At 39.2% G+C, this 22,223-nt stretch overlaps 2 protein-coding genes across 3 annotated transcripts; both read right to left on the minus strand.

The window, feature by feature from the left end:
* Positions 1-446: 446 nt before the first annotated feature.
* Positions 447-3,733, minus strand: LOC122062173 (receptor-like protein kinase FERONIA). The gene is made up of 2 exons (XM_042625879.1): positions 2,771-3,733; positions 447-2,676 (listed from the first exon to the last, which is right to left on the minus strand). Exons 1-2 carry the CDS (start codon positions 3,643-3,645, stop codon positions 783-785), a joined length of 2,769 nt encoding a protein of 922 aa, XP_042481813.1. The 5' UTR covers positions 3,646-3,733; the 3' UTR covers positions 447-782.
* A 1,442-nt stretch (positions 3,734-5,175) lies between these two features.
* On the minus strand, positions 5,176-21,625 carry LOC122061837 (serine/threonine-protein kinase hippo-like). Of its 2 annotated transcripts, XM_042625330.1 has the most exons (12): positions 21,568-21,625; positions 20,803-20,847; positions 20,592-20,627; positions 19,120-19,175; positions 18,709-18,790; positions 12,203-12,337; positions 11,940-12,096; positions 10,650-10,803; positions 7,166-7,382; positions 6,274-6,474; positions 6,100-6,185; positions 5,176-5,534 (listed from the first exon to the last, which is right to left on the minus strand). In XM_042625330.1, the coding sequence occupies exons 1-12, from the start codon at positions 21,607-21,609 to the stop codon at positions 5,435-5,437; spliced, it is 1,311 nt and encodes a 436-aa protein (XP_042481264.1). In that variant the 5' UTR covers positions 21,610-21,625; the 3' UTR covers positions 5,176-5,434. The 2 variants fall into 2 exon arrangements, with proteins under 2 accessions (XP_042481264.1, XP_042481266.1); XM_042625332.1 differs by lacking the exon at positions 21,568-21,625 and having other exon boundaries at positions 20,569-20,627.
* Between the last annotated feature and the right edge of the window lie 598 nt (positions 21,626-22,223).

Consider the following 22,223-nt stretch of genomic DNA (forward strand, 5'->3'; position numbering starts at 1 on the left):
AAGCCCGATTAAGGTGGTCCGATTATAACCCGAGACCGACCGACCGAATATAAAGTGTACCATGCCCTCAATAACTAAGCCCGATTAGTTAAATGGGCGGACACGGTGTAGCCTTTGAAAGTCTTCAAGCCCGATTAAGCCCGACCGAAACCGAACCGGCCCGACCGGTTGACACCCCTAATCTGAGTATTTAAAAGAGCGGGGGAGAAAGAGATGTAAAAATAAAAAAACAGGGGAGTATCAGTAAAAAAGTAAAAGGTATGAGAGTGAGTATCAATAAAAAAGTAAAAGGTATGAGAGTTTTAGTAAATATAAGCCAATTGTAAAGGAGTGATAATAAATAAATTCCCCTAAAAATTAATGTTAGCTAGAAATAGTTATGAACCCGAACCCGACCTGTTTACGACGCTCAATGCTCCATCGCTCTATCCATCCACACAAAGATCTTATCCAACAAAATGAAAGACTGATAAGTTGATAATCAAAAGAAAATTCTAATACATGTATAGATCATGGTCATTGTCACTTGACTTTCTAGTCAACCATGGACAACCTTTGGACCCCACTTAGTAACCTTTTTCGAGTCCAATGATCCATCCTCCACGTGAAATTTGGATAGGATACGAGAAAGGAGTGGACGACCCGGCTCGATCTGTCTATCGTTGTTAGCTTCTATTTAGAATTGGAATCTGGGACCCACAGTAAGATATGAGCTGAGGGTACACGACGCTTTTTTATTGTAATAAAGCGCTGTAGGGCTTAGCTAAACAAAGCCCATCATCCTACCGTCCATTCGGGTTCATGATCTCGGAGAAGACATGTCCCGACATGACCCTACTGGGATCCTCGCTGCTGATGCTCTGTCCACTGCTACCAGTCCCACTCTTTGACTTGGTGAACACGTGTCTCTTAGGTCCTGACACGGAGTCAGCGTAGCCGGGCCAGTCCTCTCTTATGCCGGCAGCGAAGGACGCGCTAAGAGGTATCTCGTCATCGCTCTCCTCGCCGGGAGTAAGAGTGAGACTACCACAGTCCTTCTCGGCTGTCTCTTGCAACTGTAGGGCAAACTCAAGGCGCCACACCACATCACTCATCGAAGGCCGTTCGATCCCCTCATCAACCAAGCAGTTCTCTGCGAGCTCTGCGAATCTTTCTAAAGACTCCGGTGCAATCTTACCCCTTAAATGGGGATCGATGATCTTGTAAAGCTTCTTTTTCCGGTGACACGATCGGGCCCACTCAGCCAAGCTCACTTCTTCCTTCCCAAGCGTCTTGTCCAAAACGGGTCGAGCGCACAGTACTTCAAATAACACCACTCCGAAAGAGTAGACATCTGACTTCTCCGTCAATTGCTGACGTAGGAAGTACTCAGGGTCCAGGTACCCAAGAGTACCTTTAACAACGGTGCTGACGTGGGTGTCCAACACACTAGTGGGCCCAGCCTTGGACAATCCGAAATCCGAAACCTTGGCCACCCATTTGTCATCCAAGAGTATGTTAGTGGTTTTCACATCACGGTGGATGATCGTGTGTTTCGCACCCGTATGAAGGTAGTGTAGGCCACGAGCTGCACCTATGCAGATGTTGAGCCTCTGCTTCCAAGATAGAGGGGGTTCATTAGATTTGTAGAGATGATCACGGAGTGTACCGTGGGCCATGTAATCATAGACGAGTATCATCTCTCCTGCGTCGTCGCAGTACCCTATCAGTGACACGAGATGGAGATGACGGAGTTTGGAGAGCATCTCTATCTCGTTCTGGAACTCACGGCTCCCCTGTGATGACGTTAATTTCGCTCGTTTCACAGCCACAGGGGTCAATTCGCTTCCCACGTAGCCCTTATACACGTGGCCAAATCCTCCAACACCGATAAGCAAGTTTTGATCCAAGTCGTTTGTGGCGGCTCTGATCTCAGCTAGCGAGAAGTGACGACATAGATCCGACGGTAAAGAAGAACTACAAGTGTTGTTCGTGGTAGTGGCGTCTATAAACGGGCCCCACCATGACGATAACGTCAAAGCCTTCTCTCCAGCGGTACCGGAGTCCTTCACCATCCTGTTCCTTTGCCGGCGGCGGTGACACCAGATGAAGGTCCATAAAAGAGAGAACAAAATCACAAACCCCACTGAACTTCCGGCGAGAGCAAACAGAAAAGTTCTCCGGTTACTATTCTTGGGATTCTTGGATGGGTTAGCCGGAGGGAATGGGGTTTGGACCAAGGGTTCAGGATTGGGACCGGCGAGGTTGCCGTCGCTGTGGCTCAGCTTGAATAACTCAAGACCGTTTAAGATTGCGTCATTATTAATAGTGATCGAATCTCCATTAGGGTGTAGAGCAACTGAGAGATCATACTTTCCTGATCTCCCTCCTTGATCGTTCAACACAAAGTAGTCTCTGTACACCGGGATTCCGTTTCCACCACTGTATTGGATGATATCCGCTTCAGGCTCCACAGTCTGATTATTGATGATTATTTGAAACACCCTGTCTCCCGGCTTCTGTATCTCCGGTTGGAACTCGCAGAAATGGAGCCTAACAAGGTAATTGAACCCAGAGTCCACACTGAATGACCAGGTCAGATTATAGTTGAGGTTGACATTCTTATCACTGCCCATGGTTCTGGCCGATCGGTAGACATCCTCCGGTCCAATGTACGCCGGAGTTGCCTCCGTGTACCTTATTAGGAATTAACAACGCAGTAGAACAATGATTAGTAAAAAAAAATTACAAAATCTGAAGGAAATTGAGATCAGCATCACCAATAACATACTTAATCTTGGTGTCTGGCAAGGAGGGAGTAACGCCATATCCACTCGTCAAAAAAGCATCATCTTTAATCCATTCGCGGAACATACCCGTATCAGCTCCGGCAGATAAAGTGTTGCCACCGACGTTGAGTCGTTGAACCATTTCAAGGGCGGTGGTGTAATTGATATAATTGGTTGTTGAAGAACTCTGTCCAACGGTTGGAAGGTCGACAACTACTCCCTGGATATAGATGGTGGTGGGCATGGAAACGATCTCAATTCCATTGATGAAAGCGAATGAATTAGGAGATGGGGTGAAAGAAAGGGTTAACTTTTGGCCCTCTACGTTGACGCAGAATTCTTTGATGAATTTGGGAGTGTTGATGGAAAGTGAGGTGAGATAGGCATTGAAGTTTTGTAGGAGAGTGAAGCGGTTGTTGACGGTTACGGAGAAGAAGGAGTTGGCTATATCGTCGTGGCTGGAATAGTTGGCTGGGTAGAAGTGGAGGCGTATGAATTTCATGCCGTTTGAGACGGGGAAGGTGTAGTTGAACTGAGAGGTGGAGAGGCGAGCAGTCATGTAAGGTATAATGGAGACGGAGGAGTCTTGGGTGGAGGCTGTAGATGTGGTAGTTGTTGAGGAAGGAAATGGACCAAACTTAGAGGCGGTGTCGCTGATCCAAGTGAGGTCGTTAGCAAGAGATGGAGTTGTGGAAGTGGAGCCGCAGCTGAGAACGATGATCTCAGTTGGATGGTACGGTGATAAGTAATTGGAATCAGCGGCGTCGCAAGTTGTTATCTTCGTCAAGAAGAGAAGGAAGGAGAAAAGAGAGAAATGGGTAAAGAAGAGTGTGGCGAAGAGACAAGGATTTTGCTTGCCTTTGTTGCTGCCAGCCATGGATGACGGATCAGAGAGAGAGAGATCAGCAAATGCTTGAGACCCCGAGAATTAATAGACCTCTCCATCCTTAATCTCTTCTCTGAGTCCCAACTCCCAAGTCTTTTTAGAGTCAACGTACGAAATGTGTTACCCTTTCATGCTCCACTCGTGATACCATCATCTGATCATCAAGTTTGGGTTTAGTTAAAATTACATGATTACTTAATATTATGTTTGAATTTACAAAATTACCTGGTCAATGTTTCCTTCAACGAGTCCACTCAAAACAAGGATTGGTATGATCAGTCCCGGCATCGGTTGGACCATTTTACCCTTATATCTTATTATAGACTGGTATTAGATTGATCAGATCAAGGATCAGTCTCAGTCAATATCAATCTGATGTAAACGATCCTAATTGATCCAATCTTATTCGATTTTTAAAATTATGCCATCAATCATTCTTTGGCTATTGCCTAGGCTTACAATCAAGAAAATGAAATAATTCACCTTTCCATTTAAGTTCCAAAATCTTAGATTTTACTATTTTTTAAACTACCCTTTAAGATTCTATTTCTTTAGTATCATAAACAAATTTCATGAATGCAGGATTGTTGGACTGTTGTTGGTCCTCCACCCAAACCCATTCACATCTATATTACCTCTAATTTGATATCATATCAGCACTAATTGGTGCATTGCATTCAATGGCCTACGCTGCAAATGCCCATATCATATCAAACAACACTCCATCTTTCACAATGGCCACTCCTATTCATTTTATTTTTCTAGTTTTTTCACTCAACATCTTGACATCACATTTTGTATTTTGGGTTAAATTATAGATTAACTATTATCATTCCCCATATAATGGGAAAACCAGAGAACCATGGAAAGAGAAAGAACGAGAAAGCAGTGTAACTGATGTACCCAAGTCAGAGAAGAGAAGAGAAGCAGAGGAGAAGATGGCCTGCCTGCCCCAATCTCAGCAACAAACTGGAGCTGCTTACAGAGGACCCAGGAGGGAGGAGTTCATGTTCCTCCGTGATTAATGGGAACTGCGGCTGTGACTATTCTCTCCTTAGTTTGAAAAGAAGTTTAGGGTAAGGAAATTTGAGAAAATAAAATGCAAATACAGAGGAGCTCTAGTACTTATCCTTGCGCTCTAGTTCGAAAAGAAGTTTGGAACAAGGAAATATGCATACATATAAACAAGTACAGGGGAGTGATAACAATTAGCCTTTCCGCTCCTAATCTATCCTACCCTAAGGTTTGCCTCAAGGAGGAATCCTAAAATTCCGTCTCTTTCCTGGATTTGGAAAAGTGCAGATTTTCCAGAACGGGAATCTTATGATGATCATCCACACCTAAAACGAATCTTAATGCCTGAAAGTTGAATAGGATGGCCCCCACGTAAGGATTATATCACACCCAATTTCTATGAAATACAAGACGCGCATTTAAGCTACCCTACACTAACTTATTTGGATTCAGAACAACACATTGAATAAGAAAAGACGAAATAACCTATCTAACCTACTTAAAAAATGAACAATAGCTGCTTTCATAATAAACATGCCATTAGACAAGGATTTCTTCATTACAGAAGGATACAACAACAACTCAGCCGTTTCCCAACTCTATTCAGCAGGATGAGCCTGTAAAATCATTTTTAACCTTTCCTGCCTCCCCCTTTTTTCATCAACTTTTCTCTACTCTCGTAAACTATTCAAGGCCATAGATTATCTAAAGGAAAACAAAATTGAAGACAGTGGTGACCACTCTTTTGTTTTGGTGATGTCAATATCTACAACCGGAGAATTGTTCGAAGAGTATCACAGAGGTTCTGAATTGTTTGTTGCTCTTGCGTTGCTTGCAGCTCCTGTAGAGGCATCTCCTCATAACACCTGCTAGGTAACAAATACAATTGGTGAAACGATAACCACACGGAAGACAACACCTAGTGTAGTGTAGGTCAGTGCAGTGCAGTGCAGTCCCAGTAGGTCGGCTGCCTGCTAAGTAGAGTGCAGGTGTCCCAGGAGGTCACAGGTTTGCCTCTCCAGTCTTCACCTTGTGCCTTAAGGCACCAGTGCACCACATACCCTCCCCTCTTCCTCCGCCCACGCCCTAAAAACAAACTCTATAGTAGCTGTAATAAGCTCCATGGGACACCGTTACATAGGTAGACCAAAAAAAAAAAAAAAAAAAAAACAGTAACCACATGGTTTGCAAGAAGTGGTAAAACAAAATGGCTCATGGTTTGAGCCACAAATGGTCGAGTCGATGCAAGAGATGGTTTCTGCAAGCCTTTTGAATGGCAACCTGCAGTTATATTGCTAGGGCTGAAGTGTTTGTGCTACTAAAGCAGAGGTTATATCAGTTTTTCTATTGTCTTATGGGCTCCCTCATTAAAAAGGGGGAAAAAATCAAGATACAATTTTCCAAGTATGACCAGGATAATTGAGCACGTACATTTTATGGTAAGCCAAAGCCTGTGCCAGATTCAGTAGTGTGGAACTCGAAGTAAGTCTTCGATATACACTTGGTGGAAGAGGTATCTGCAGCACATAAGAGTCAGAAAGATATAGCCCACAATAAATGGCTTGAAGGAACAGAAAGGAGGAGATGATGAAATAGCAATGGAACCTCATTTTGTCCCCTTCGCCCTTTCTTAGACTGCCCATCACCACTAAAAAGCTCCTGTATGGCTTCCATTGCAATGGTACCACCATTACCCTGTTGTTTGCTCCCAAGCACATTATCAGACACCAAAGCAAGGGGAGATATGTCTGTCGCCCTCAAGAATGGTATGGGTACCGTATTGCCAGCAGCGTAGATGGACCAAAGCTAAAAGAAAATGAATAGCAATAATTACAAATCTCACACACAGAATACAAGGCATTGTTGTGGCACAAAACCCACTACCACTCTCTTCCGGCATCCTCAAGTGAAAAAAAAAGGTCAGGAAAACTAAGCACGTGCGATAAACCATGTTTTCATTTTTCTCTCTCAATTTTTAAAGGAACAACAAACAAAACTAGAATCTGAAAAGAAACTAGATTTAAAGGAAAAAAAAAGAGATAGGTGAATAACAATTCTAAGAACATGAAGGAGTGCAAGGATTCATCATCCAATTGGTACATTTCCCATTGAAAAAGTAAACGTACCCACTTTAAAATTCTATCTTCTTCAATTATAAACAAAATGAACCACCCATATGCAATGTACAAGGAGTCTACTGAAACATTCATTTCCCAAATAATTCATGAGGATCTAAGCTTTTCAAAAAGCCCCAAGAGAACATGTGGGGCCTGTGGGCCATTGAAGAAGAAACACTAATTATCTCTCTAGTGAATTAAATTTAATAACTCCTTCGAAATTAGAAACACTAAAGTTCTAACAATTCTTACACACACACACACACAGAGACACATATATATATTGATAGTTAATAAAAATCAATCAATTCCTACAATTTGATAGGACAACAGATCATGCTATTTATTGAGAGATTATGTAAAGCAAGAACAGAAGCTACCTTATCTTGCAAGGCAAAGGATTTTTGACCGACAGTACTGCTCTTCTGCAATGTGCTACTGCCACCTCCAACCTGTAACTCAGAAAGATTTTGTGTCTTTTGGTTTTGTTCAGGAGATCGAAAAGCAGAAGGCAATGATGCCAGCATGGCTTGGGAATCGGAGTTTGGTTCTGCATCTTGGAGGTTGTTCACCACAGCCTGTGTTGTACTTTCGGACCTGACAAAATATCCAAATGAACTGGGTACTCTGGATGGTATGACACAAATTGTTGCAGAAAACAAAATTAGGTATCAGGTAGCTCTAGATGATATTGAACAACAATATTCAGTCAATTTAGAGTTCACTCCTTTATTTTATTGGTTTTGTTCGATTGTGGGCCTGCACTGGTTTTAGAAATGATAACTGCATTTTCGGATAAAAATAACCTGTAGAGCTTTTTCCAGCACAACAAAATTGGATAGGCAGGTCAGGCAAAGTCATGTTACATTCTAATTTTCAGATCAAAAGGAGATAAGAGCCAGTTTTCTACTTTCAGGTCTCCCTTTCGTTTTTAAGGACAGGCAAATTAGAAGACTTAAATTTTCTGCTCTGGTACCTATGAAAAGGAAAAAAGAAAAAGAAAAAATAGTGGCTATGATAATAATCTCATTAGGCTTTGTTTGGTTCCAGGTAAAAATCATGAAGGAAAATATTCAGGTAAAACCAGTAGAAGAATTTACCAGAAACCTTTCCTTTTGCATGTTTTATTATTTGGAAACAAATAAAGCCCTAGTGTTTCAAGTTTGACAGGGATTTGATTTTATTTTAAATGGAACTAAGCTATTTTGGATTCGATAAGCAGGCCATGTTTTCATGTCCCAGGGAATTTGAGTAATTATATCTCAGTTGAATTCGCAGGTGAAGATTGGAGTCCTCTCTTTGGACTAAGAATAATACCTTTAGATGCAAATCCTTCTTTGGTCGTACCAAGGAGTTCTATCTCCTACTTCTTAGTCCAATTGCAATCTATTTTACTGCTGCTATTTGGTGAGGATCTGTTTAGAATCAATGTCGGCTGCTTCAAGAACGATTGAATAAGGTTTGCCTACATAATTTCAAGCTGATTAAGAAAGTACAGTTCTTTCTTGATAATATTAAGATGATTGTCTTTTACATTTTTATCATTATGACAAATAAGGACTGTCACCTGGTGTGATGGAAAAAAACTGAGGTCGCCAGGATGAAGAAGCATATTAGAGCCTAAGAGCAGCCATTTTGTGCAAACTATGCAAAAGGTTAAGACAATTTCCAATCCACACTTCCCGGACCATCCTGTGAAAGAGGGACTAGAACCAGATTATGGCTCTTTTTTACGGCTATGATCTCCAAATCCTTGACAACTGATATATGTTCTTTTACATTGAAGCGTACACATCTTTTAAAGTTGTGTGTGAAACCACTTCGACTGTAGTCTCCAGACTACATCAAATACAGTTAGATCATTAGTGGACAGATGGTTTCTCGAAGATTTACTTAGTTACTTTGTTTGAAATTTGGCTTTGTTGAGTGATCCTACCTGCAGACATTTCTTTATTGCTTAGTTCTAAAATTCATTCAGTGGTCATTTCAATTGGCTTCCAAACTAAACTACTTGGCTACATCAAGTTGAATTATTTGATTCGCCTTAAACCCATAACCTCCCTCCTCCTTGGGGAGACAAACAACAACCCTACTAATGGGGTGAAGAAATCTGGAGGAATCAATTCCTTTCCAGAGGACCAGAGGAAGGCAGACATAAGAGATTCCAACTGTTCGATGGTAAACTGGGGCAAACCAAAGATACTTGACCTATAAATGTAGGGTGACTTGAGGACCGATCTGATAAGCACCAAGAGGCCAGCATAGGAGAGAAGCTTGCCTTTCCAAAGTTGAAGATGATTCAGAATGAAATCTAACATGGGAGTGTAGTGATGGGCAGACAATCTGGCCGGAATCAAAGGCAACCACAATTGTTTGACTGAAAGATGGTCAGTGGAGAACCCAGTCTTATCAAAGTAGCTTTGTCAAATCAGAAACCCCAGCCAGAAACAAAAGAGATTTCTCAAGGTTAATGTGAAGACCTGACAAATCTACAAAGAACCACAGACAAGACATAATGGTCTCCAGGGAAGCGATACTAACTTTGGAGAACATCATGAGATCATCTATAAACACCAAACTTTGGTTGTAGGTAGAGAAGGAAGAGGGGAAAAATTTTGAGGACCATCCAATGGCTGAATAGGTAGAAACAAGAGACTGAAGTTCTGCAACTCAGGATAGTAATAACAGAATTTCGCATAACAGTAGACTCGAATAAAACCTGTAGGATATTATATGAAGAATAAAAGCAAGGGTAAATATAAAGTAAAACACAAAATAGAGATCAAAAGTCACCAAAGTAGGTCATGGTTGGATGAGTAAGCTTGATGGAAAATTCTGCAGAATAGTAGGAAGAAGAAGAAGTAGATGAGAAGATAAAAGGGGAGATAAAACCAGGGCTTCACCACCTTGGCAGCGACTGAATCTCCACAGTGCACACACTCACAAAAGAATAATTTGTCTAAGCGTCAAAATCCGTGGTTAGTGTGCTTTCTTCTTTATTTATATAAACTGATTGCTAGTTACAAAAATGAAAACCACTAATGATCTCAATTACAAAGAATATCCTAGTCAAGGATCTTTCAAGAAAGGAGGGTCATTGCTATTATAAGGAAAGGGAACTTTCTAAAATAAAAAGATATTCTGATTTGTTTTTACTCGATGACTAAGAGTATTGTACAAAATAGAAACTAAATAAAATCTCGCATCACATGAAAGCTCTAGCACAGCCGTCCATTGAGGGACCCACACAAGTCCTTGTGAACAGTACCACCAAATACTCTTCCTTAAACTGCATCACTGGCACTACCTCCTCAAGCCTGGAATTTCCAACCCTAGCCTAGCCGAGCCTAGGAAAAATTTTGGTTGGGTCTCAGGCTCTCAGGCCAAACTTGGAACCCCATACCAAACTGGATGGGCCTGGGTGGAGGATATCCCAGCCTAATCTCGTACCGGACCAGGCCAGGCCTGCGCTCAGCTATAGGGACCCTGTGATGGGCCTGGGTTTTCAAAAACCCCACCACCATTTGCAACCACCACCCCCCCCCCCCCAAACAAAAAAATGTCTGTTGTACACATAAATCAGGATCTAAGCTGCTTGACACACTGACAAAGATTGTTAGATCTGAAACCAATATCCAGAACAAGTAAAAGAAAAATGTGAGTTGGATCAGATCTTTGATCTGACCGGCTCCATCGTTTTGTGCCCTACTTGTACCTTATTTATACAATTCTTAATGTTAGTGACTAGAACCACATGTTCTGAAGCATAATGGATCTTTTAACATTAGGAATCAGATCTATAATATCTCAGAACTTGATGCACAAATGTATTATCAGAAGTAAGATTGTAAGAATGTAGTCTACCAGAGTTTAGCTGTTTTGCCTCCTGCTGCATTAAGGGAAGGGTTTTCAGAATTTTTTAGAACACCTGTAGATTCTTTTGCGCTGGAAACTGCCGTTTGAGGGCCTGGCTTGTCTACATCTACTTCACTGTGAATTACTACAGTTCCAAAGTCACCTGTTAGATGTAAATATCAGAATCAATATATTATCTATTCAAGATCTTAGGAATCCTTTCCAACACCTCCACCCCACAACCCCCCCCAAAAAAAAAAAAAAAAGATCTTAGGAATCAACCTTTATCCAGGGAAGACGTATTATCCATTAATTTTAAAAGGAAAAAAGAATGGAAAATTTTTGCCTACAGATATCTTTAATCTTTCCTCTCTTTTTCTCTCATAGGCAACAACTTTTTAAGAGCTTTCATAGGATGAAGAAATAGATAATACAGCCAAACATTTCGGTGGGCCTCAGGAAAAAACAACCCACCATTTATGCAAATATCAACCAGTATAGATCTCACATAGAAACCACCGTGGAGAAGAAAAGGGGAGGTAGCAACATTGTTAACAAAAACACTACTCCAACAAGAAGTAACCCAAACATGGGCAGCTACATGTATACGTTAGATTGCTTTATAATCAATCTCAATCCAACAGGAAATAAATGAAAGGAAACATCAATGACTCAACTACTAGGATTCGCCAGACTTAAAAGACAAAACTAGATCATATTCTTATGGGCAAGGAAAATATAACTGACTTGACATCATTCTCCCCAACATGCATAACCCAATTTTTTTTTCAAGGGAAACCTCTGATATTCAATACTATTCCACCCCCACCAACCCCCCCCTTAAAAATAAAATAAAATAAAATAAAATGAAAAAAGGGATCACTTTTAAGCCCTCCTAGGCTACAAACCCAAATAAATAAACCCAGTAAAATTAAGGACAAAAGACATTATTAACTCACAACAGCAACTACCTCTGTTGACATAACACTATTGAAAATATCTTATTTTAGCTCCGCATCACTGTATCACTCACTTTGAATATTGAAAATCATGTATTTGTTGGTGATTCTGGGACACAAATAAAATGTGATGACATAATGTCAACAAAACAATTGCAAGGCTGACATTGGGGACATGCTTTCCCAATTTCTAGCACATTGAAAACTTAGAATAAATTTTACTTATCTATTTGACATAAAACTAGTATATGTAACTATGGTATTTAAAAGGTAAAAATGTCCTCACGAGAGAAGGCAAGATCGATAATATCAAATAGAAAAATAAATTTCATGATTATACCTTCTCCAGGGTGTTCCACACCCTGTGGATGATGCTTCACTGTGCCGGAACCTGCATGAACCTCATTTAGAACCTGAAGTCCGATGTTCCAAGGTCTTGATGGAACCGTGTCTCCATAGTCTTCATTCAATTTTAGACTTTTCTTTTCCTCTAAAAACTGCTTCAGATTAAAACGGACGAATACTAAAAGTCCAGCTTTGAAAAGAAAACAGAAAATAAAACATTGAAGTGTAGGCGAACAAATAAAAGGGAATTTTCCATACACCATCTCGTGCTATAACAGTCCCTGGAACCTGATTTTGTGCTTGCGCAGCCAATGAGGTTTTTATTTGCCTCGCTTTTTCAATCTTTGGCAACAATGAAGAAGACCCCCATTTGCATTTCTCAATGAATTTGTGCTGTGGTTCAAAATTTTATAGATCAAATTGTAAATTAGATTGGAGGAATCATAGTCAAACACAATCCACTGAAACAATCCTGAATATTTTAGACCTCAATATAATCTGACAACTAATTAGTGGAATAAGTTACTGCGGAGAGACCTTGACAAAGAATAACACCTTTAAAGTACATAGCTAACATAAAGAATGGGGACAGAATTTTGAAACAATCATTTAAGAAGCAGAAACAAGATAGAAGAGTTTAGCAACATAAGCATCATTGATCCAAGACCAATACTTTTTGCTATTAGAGTGACAATCTAGCTCATAAATATCTTCAAGTCCTCAGGTATATAGCAGTAAATCTGATATCAAAAAACCAATAACCCAATACATCATGAGCACAAGGGGTAACGTATCAATAACAAGTGATGTACACAAGTTTATAAAACCCGGAATCTGCCCGATTCTGATCTGGATCGGATTGGATTGCGTCGACCAATTTTTCAATCAGGCATGAATTGACTTAACAAAAACAAAAATAGGATGGTTTCCTCTTCTTCTCTCCTTCAGTCCTTCCCTCCCCCTTTTGCCATCACCACCCCGCCCCCAGGATCCTCTCCCTCTACTCCCCCATCACCATCAATGCCGCTCCATGCCACCCTCCTCTGCAAATCCCCCCCCCCCCCTTTGTGTTAGGTTTAAGGCTGTTTGAGTGTGGTAGAGGTCCTCCAAATTTGTATTACATTCCATTTGTTTCAACTTAGATGTCCAGAAGTAAAATAAAGTAGGGAAAACATTTTACTTCTCCATCTTTCAACTTTTCATGAGACAAACTGTGCCCTAGCACAACCTCAATAAAAATGGGAAGGATACGAAGAACAGAAAGAAGAAGCAGAAGAGTACGATTAGGAACCCACCTAATTAACAAGGGAGTCACCATTACACACAATGAATCCAAATATCACTTGCTAACAACGAAGAAAATAAATGAAATCATATAAAATTCATTGCCACTTTCCTCTTACTTTCATCTTTTATTTTTCATTTTTCATCTTTCATTTTTCATTTTTCACTTTCCATTCCTCATTTCATTTCTTATCCCTTCATTCCTTTTTTTTTTTTAGACCTTAATTGTCCCTACTCCCTACTTTGTTTTGTTTGGATCAATGTAACCAACCCATTAAGTTGGGATGAGGCTGAGTTTGTTGTTATTATTGTACATGAAATTCATTGGGAACACAAGTAAATCTCTACATACAGATACTGAAGAATAAGAACTCCAACTTTCACCATAATAAGCCTATTCCTACTAGAAGGAATCACTATATTTAGTGACAACCAATAAATAGCTAAACAAGCTCACATCTAAACTCCTACGAGACATACGACTAACTTACGAAGAAGTAATTAAAAACAAACAACTAAGAGAACTAACTGAAGGCTCACAACTGAAAACAATAGCTGGGAATAAAACCCAGAAAAGATAGCTCACGAATTGGTCTGGACAGGACGAAGGCCGGAGTTTTAGATTGGGGAGCCTTCTTCTTTGCTCTTCTGGCCTTGAACTGCAGCATTTCATTAGCTGACTGTGCATCCCACAGGTTTCCCACTAGTCTGATGTACATAATAAAGCTAAGATTATCTGCTCTACTAATTTGTAGGAAAAAGAGAAAAAAAAATAATCTGCTCTCAGATTTATAGGGATCCAAAATGGATACACCATCACGGATCCAAAATGGATACACCGTCACAGATCCAAACAAACATGGAGCTGTTAATGTTATCGTAAGTTTGTAACAATATTGAAACTTGAGGTCACATTACATGCAAGGATTAAAGTATCGGTATCGGTCGCCGTATTGGTCTGCCAAAATTAAGATACATATCGGAGGGTATCGTATCGTATCGGAGATACGCTAAGATATGCTAAAGATACGCATATAAATGGATATGAAACACCTTTTTAAACACTTTTGCATAAAAAATTTTGTTAAAAAACGCTATTGATAACATATATTATATATAAACACAAAATTGAGGATATTGCACTAAGAATTCAAGGTTTGTAGTTGTCTCATAAATGTAAAATCCTTTTTCCCAACCTTGATTTCCACTTTAGTTAGAGAGAAATACGGTTGGCAGCAACTTTGGAACAAAAACCCCTCAAAAAATCGTGTTTTCTAAAAAATACCCATCTGGGCCATTATATGACGGTAGCATACTATATCGGTACATACCAATACTCACCGATACGTACCGATCGATACTTACCGATACTCACCAATACGTACTGATATTCACCGATACGTACCGATACATACCAAAACGTATAGTTCACCTCGATTTTATATTTTTCATAGAGTATCAGTACGTATCGATTGTGTATCGATGCATATTGGTATGTATCGTAGCATATATATCGATACGAAAGGATTTTAAAAATTTTATTTATCGTATCAGTGTGTATCGTATCGGCCGACTAAATTTAAGATACGTATCGGAAGGTATTGTATCGGTATCGGAGATACTTTAAACCATGATTACATGTTCATGAAGAAAGAGAAGTACAAGATCAACGAGGAGAGAAAATGGAGAGAGAACACACCCCACAATTAGAGAAAAACAGAATACTCTCTAATCGAGGGTAAGGGGGAGATTTTATATTAATAATAGAATTCAAAATTAAAAGGAAATGTTCTATAAATTGTGTAATTTACACACAAGGACGGAATTACAACTTAACAGTCTAAAATAACCCCATCAGCACAAACATATCTTAACACTCCACCTCAAGTTGAAGCATAGATATCACCCATGCCCAGATTGGTACATCTCGAAACAAGGCCTTGGTAAACAAGTCCCAAGTTGATCACCAGAACAGAAGAATGGAGTATAAATCAATTTCTTCATCACAAAATGACAGTCAACTTCAATATGTCCAGTTCTCACATGAAAGAATGGATTACTAGCTATAAAACTAGTTGTTTGGTTATCATAGAACATTTCCATAAGCTTGCTAACCAAAAACCAAGTTCTTGAACAAATGATTTAAACCACATCAATTCAGCTACAGTATGAGCCATAACTCTATACTCAACTTTAGCACTAGATCGAGCTACTATAGTTTGCCTTTTTACTCCTCCATGTAACAAGATTACATCCAAGAAATGTACAATAGCCTGTAGTAGGCCTTCAATCACCATCAGCACCAGCCCAATCCACATCAAAATAACCAACAATATTGAAGTGATCATGATGGCGATAATTAAGTCCTTTTCCTAGAGCACCCTTAAGATACCTTAGGATACGACGTGCTGCACTTTTAAAAAGGGGGGGGAGGAGCGGCTCCCTCAACTCGCTCCTCCCAATGAGCCTACTAAGGCTTCTCCATAAATTGACTAATCACACTAACAGTAAAAGATATATGTAACAGTAAAACATATGAGTTTGCCAACTAACATCCGATACTAATGTTTGTCTGCAAACTCCTCGTCATCAGAAGCTCCACGTTTTACAATAGCATCCGTAGGAGTATCGACAAGCTTAGCCTAAAATCCCTATCTCAGTTAGAAGATCAAGACATAATTCCATTAAGACAAATAAAGACCTTTCTGGCTGCAAATAACCTCAATAACTCCCAAATCTTTCATCTAGGTGCTGCTATAAGTAAGACAACCTATTCAATTCCAAACAAATCATTACTAGAAACAATAAGATCATCAACATAAATGACCAGCACTGTAATGCCCCGGCCCATTAACTTTGCACAATATTGTCCTCTTTGGCCTATGGCCTCAAAGGACAATATTGTGCAAGGTTAATGGGGCCGGGGCGTTACAAATGGTATCAGAGTTGACCCCGACAGCGTGTGGGGCCACAACGAGGATGCTATGCCGAAAGGGGGAAAATGTGATGACCCAAGAATACGACAAGTACCAGACCCGCCTGGGAGATCGGTGAGGTGTCCCCACTAAGAATACAACAAGTACCAGGGGGTTTGGGAGATCGGTGAGGGTCTGCAAACTTTAGTCCCACATTGCCTAGGGAGAGATTCCTGGACTAGTTAATAACCTCTAGCCTCCTTAACATGGCATAACGCGTTTTAAAGCCTTGAGGCCCATGGGCCAAAGAGGATAATATTGTGCAAGGTTAATGAGGCCGCGGCGTTACAAGCACAATCAATTTAGAAGCTTTATGAAAAACACACACTGAATGGTCAAAGTAACATTGAGAAAAACCATAGCCAGGGGAAGGTGGAATCTATTTAGGTCATAGTTGACAAGGATTAGATCCAGATGATGCTAGGCCAAAGGAAGAGGGTATTCTAATATAGCTAGATGAGGGTGGAGATTCCTAATATGAACATAAGGATTCTAGAGTGAGGAGTAGTTGGATAGTATTTTATAACAGCTTGGTGACATTGATGAAAGCTTTTAGATTGTTAAGGTTGATTTATGAAGTGAATGGCAGAGAATGGTTTAATGGCTGGACGTTAAACTGGTATATCTGCTGGATAGGGAAATAAAGAAGAAAACAAAACAAAAATAGGAGATGAAGAGAGAAAATCCAAGGAGTCCACCTTCTGGTACCATGAATAAACCAGGCTTAGAGCAATTAAGCTGCAAATCCTGCATTGGTTCATTAAAATAAGCTCACATACCTCTCTGTGCAATAACCCCCACTACTCGGACTGTGCTCATGGTAGATTATAAATCAGGCTCCTGTCCAGCCTAGTAGAGTAAAATTCACGGAAAATTATAAAAATTTAAAGAAAACATAATTTAAAATTTTTTTTTCTAATACAGCATCCGAAAACTAACCAAAGTTTCAAATAATTTTTAATGACCTAAACTAGTTCAAAACCTGCTAGAATCACTAATACTCCCTCCATCCAAATACTCCCCCTCACGCTGACACATGCATAGTTCTAAAAAAACTGTCGAAACTTGAATTTTGTGGTTTCGAGCTGGGATAAAACAAGATGGAGGGTCGAATTGACTTCGTACCTGGTTTCAAACATATTTCGCACATTTCGGTAGTTACAACCAGTCTAGAATGAAAGACCAGTTTTTACCAGCCCATAACATGCTGAGTTCTGCCCAGAAAATACCAGGTATCGAACCCATATCGGTTATGAGCTAGGTCCAAACCGACCTCAAGATCGAGTTCTCAATCCTTGCCTTCACGTGTTGCACGAATTGTGAACAGGTAGGCATGAAGGTTCCTTGGTCACATGTCGAGTCTTGGCTCAAAGAGAGTTAGCCATGTGGTAAAACAAAATATTGAAAGAACCAGGACTACATAGGAGGTGCATGGACCACCGAGGGTATATGATCGAATTGAACCTGAAATTGGACACTGCCCAACCTAGAGCATTTCTTAGATATCCAACGGCCAGATTGCCAAACCAGCCTTTTGTGTGGCACAAGTAGGTGTGCCACCCATAGATTCCATATGGGTGGGGTGGGTGGGGGTAAGCTCAGCCATAAACCTTTTGCCAAAAAATTAATGTGGACTTCTTACAGATTTTGAAAGTTGATTCCTTTTGTTATTACTCGTATCACCCGTGGATGATTCCTCAAGACATCTACGTGGATAATAGTTGTCAAAGCGTTGCATTAATTTTTTTCCCTCACGCCCTGGATTGCCTAGACACTGTAACAATTATGACGTGGGTTCTAAGAGGTCCAAAAGTGCCTTCTAATAGAAACCTACAATGTTTACCTTCTTTCGCTTCCATCTAACTTTTTGCTGTGATAACCTCATATCAATATCTTTAAGCCCCAGTTGACTTCTTTCCCCCTTCTAGTTCCATCATTTTGCCTTTAAAATTCTTAAAATCCTGTTTCTCTTTTCCCAGATTACAACCATAATTACACATCAATACTTTTGTTCCAAGGGGTAATTTCATTGTTCTCTTGCATCCAGCCAGATCTTTTAGAATTAAGCTAACAAAGGAATGAATGGGGAAGAAAAGCACATTTGGCCAACTTTTAGCAATGATTTTAACCTCTTGCTGGCCATTATTGCCAAATGATGATTTTTCCTCTCTTTTGAAGTATGTTGACGCTAACCATCATACTTGCTCTCTAGTTTCTTCCTTTAGGTCACTTATGTAGCAAAACATTTACAAAAATCCATATACTATATAAGAAAAATGCTTCTTCATTCACTTTGCCACAGCATTGTCCATCATACTCCTTGTTGTGGTTTCAAACTGTGGGAACCAAATATAATATAGTGACTGCCAAAACCTTTTTTTACCTCCTATCAGTAAACGTTCATAAATAACAAGGAAAACAAATTGGACTTCAGAGTGCCAAACTTCCATAAGAAATATAAATCTTTTTCAACAAGAAAAGAACTCATAAGATCATCACAAATACCTTCAGCATCTCTGCTGCAGTAGGACGTAGACGTGGTTCTTTTGTAAGGCACTTTGCAACAAAATCATGAAACACAAGAGACCTGAAAAAGGAAACAAAATGGACTAAAATAAAAATGACATAAGTTAAATAAACAATATGATGAAAAAAAAAAAAAAAAACTTAAAAATCTAATTACAGTTGCAACTGACTAGAAGGCAAAAAAGCATATAAAAGCCTCAAAATCAAGATGTTATCTGGTTGCATACAAACCAGTTACTCAGCACAACAAAAGGCACGAATAGTATACATAATTGAACTTTATTTATATCACTAAACTCACTTCCAAGGGAAACCCAAGTACCCGACATAGCATTATTTCATAAATGAAACATAAGCAATAAAATTGCATTCTCCAAGTGGGAGACAAACCATTTTTCCTTGTCCTCAAGCATTGGAGCAGGCTCAATGGATATCATGAATAAAACCTATCAAAAAGATAAAGGCAGATTAAAATACCACTATCATGCACCAGGACAGACAAAAAGGAAGAAGGGAGTACAAGATTCAACAAAATAAATAACACAAATAAGTATGGAAATATATAATAGCTAAGGATAATGAAAAGTCATTTTTTCATGAGAATATTATAATCTTTATAATGCATCTAGGGCAGGTTAATGTTACTAACTTGGGCATTAAGGACCCTGAAGCATTGTTCAAAATTTTGGTCAAAATGACCAAAATATTTCGGCTTTGGTCATTTCAGTAAAATTTCTCTCATTTCGGCAAGATTTCAGTGAAATTTTGACTTATTTTGGAAAAATATTGAGATTTAGCCCCATTTGGCCCAAGAACTAGAAAGCCTCAATTTTTTTGTAATGTCCTTCCTTTTGCTACTGAATTGTGGAGGAGCATATGTTTCAACATTTATGTGGTTTGAAGCATAATTTGGCTAAATTTTCTCAATTTCCCACCTATAGGGCTGTTGTGATGGACTCTAAGAGATTCTTCAGGCAAAGGATAATATGGCTGCTATATGTTATAGGATCCAAAGCCAAACTACCACTTTGGTATATGACAACATTTTTTGACATCGGTGTAGTATTAAATGGCTTTTCTTCATTTTAATAAATATTTCAATTGTTTTTATTTATTGTGTTTTGTAGCACTAAATTATGTGCAGAATAACTTATATAAGAGAAGATACCAAAACATACAACGTCAAGTACCAACCTAGGGTCCGAAGTCAAACAACTATTTTGGGTGTGTTTTTTTATAATCCAAAAGTTCATCTTTAGAGATGCTTAATTATGGTTTCTCCAAAATTTTGGGCCAAAATATGGCCATTTGACCACCGACATGTACCAAATTTTGGTCGAATTTCAACTGAAATCCGAAATATTTTGGTTTCAACTCTAGGTCAAAATCGAAATTTCAAACCATGCACTGAAGTATCTAGGCAATAGCCTATCATGAGTTTTCAGGATATTGAATTCTTGTGCTTTGTTTATCTGTATTATAAGATATAGGTTTTACAGCCCCATCATATCCAATATCCACATTTGATGCTGGTATGCATGATCAAGTAACACACAACTACTGAGAAACTGAGGAGCCACTGCCCTGATTTAAAAATAAATTGAAAAAAAAAAAGGGAATATGAACTTTGATAAGCCTTTGGTGTTGCTTCTTACATAAACATTGAACTGTGTTTATCATCTGAAATTCAAAGAAGTAAGCAGTTTTGAAGAATAAGAATTTGACATTTAAGATGTCAGAATATAGAAATCAATGAGGAACTAAGACATTAGCATTCCAAAAGAATATGAGATCAACGGCAATAAAGACATTGTGAAAACAGTATAAAAAATACTTAACAGCAATCAAGTGCATGTACTAACTCTCATTGGATGCACAGTTGACCTTGGTGGGAGCCCCTGAAAATTTTATTAAAAAAGAAAAGGAACACACATTAGGCGTAAAGAATTTTTCTTGAGCCTGATGGCAAGTCATGGTGCACAAACCGACAATCAGGTTCAATGGTCAGTCAGAACTTCAAATATAGGAGAAATATCAAGAAGGAACTACTAATCTTATGTACAGCAGAAATACCTCAGCCATTTCGATTGCTGACACACCAAGAGCCCACACATCCACCTGTTAAATCGTAAGACATGTGAGCATCAACTTAGTTGTGGAGTAAAAACACACAAAATCTGATCCAGCAAAAGCTTCCAAAATTTTGTTCCAGGTACTCTAAAATAGAAAGAGATCACGACAAAACTCAAGCCACTCAACAAAGTTGTCACCCAAGTTTTCAACCATACGGATATGAGAAAGAAATCAAACCAGGCTTTGTGTTTCAAATCTTTCATCTGCATCATCTGGCCCCTAACCCTTTTTTTATGAAACAACGAAATTTTATTGGGCTAGGAGCAAAGAAAAAACTGACCATCGACATGGGATATGCATGAACATAGATGCTAGACATAACATGCAAAATCCCCCCCCCCAAAAAAAGGGCCCACCAAAATGGCTCATGCAACAAAGTAGTAGGCTAAAACAACAACCCATGCATCCTACCCATTTACTCGAGTAATGATATCTTTCTCTTGAGTAAGAATCAATAGAAAAAGAAAGAATCGGAATTGATTGATATCTTTCTCGAAACAAACGAAAGATGGAACATAAATCATGGGTCAACTAAGCCCTCTCAGGGGCTTGCTTAAGAATAAGAAAGTGGAATCTCATGTGAATACTAGGGAATAAGGTTTGATCCTATTCATGGGGATAAAATGGGTTACTGATGGAAGAAGTGGAATAAAATGAAAAGCACCTTGGACAACTTGGACAAGAACCACCAAATACATACAATACCTTTCCATCATAGCGGCTTTCCTGGATAACTTCAGGAGCCATCCAATGTGGGGTGCCAATGAACTGCAAAACCCAAAACAGAATTTCAAATTATCTAAGAGAAAAGTGGATATGCTGAGAAATCAATAAAATTTCTTCAGACACTATAGTACAGGGACCCAGTTCAAAAGTTTTTTCCTTTTCCCTCTTTATAGATGAGATGCAAATAATTTAAGCCAAAAATTTCAGATCAGTATAGCAACACAATTCACCCACAAAGATATCTCTAAAACAGTTTAAAATTAGGGATCTGCTCGCATAACAAGAATGCAAAAAATGGAACCTCCTTGTCTTAAAAGCAGAATATAGAACATGAAAACAAATGACAATTATTCACAGAAATTCATCCATGGAGCTCCCATGAGAAGGACTAGTGCATGAATGGGTGAAATAGATAGTCCATTGACGAAGAAAACAAATAACTTGGCAAAAGGCATCTAAATCACCACCAGGAACTGATGTAGATCCACATTATGGAAGGAAATATGAGAGGAAGAAGGGTCCAGCCAAGAAGCCAGCCGAACCCCTACTTGGTCCACCTGAGTGGCTAAGTACAAATAAGGGCCAATTGGGTCCATCGGCTAGGGGAATAATTAGTAGTTGTTTTTAATTAATTA

Source organism: Macadamia integrifolia, chromosome 14 (assembly GCF_013358625.1).
Source record: "Macadamia integrifolia cultivar HAES 741 chromosome 14, SCU_Mint_v3, whole genome shotgun sequence".
In the NCBI taxonomy this organism is placed as follows: Eukaryota; Viridiplantae; Streptophyta; class Magnoliopsida; order Proteales; family Proteaceae; genus Macadamia; species Macadamia integrifolia.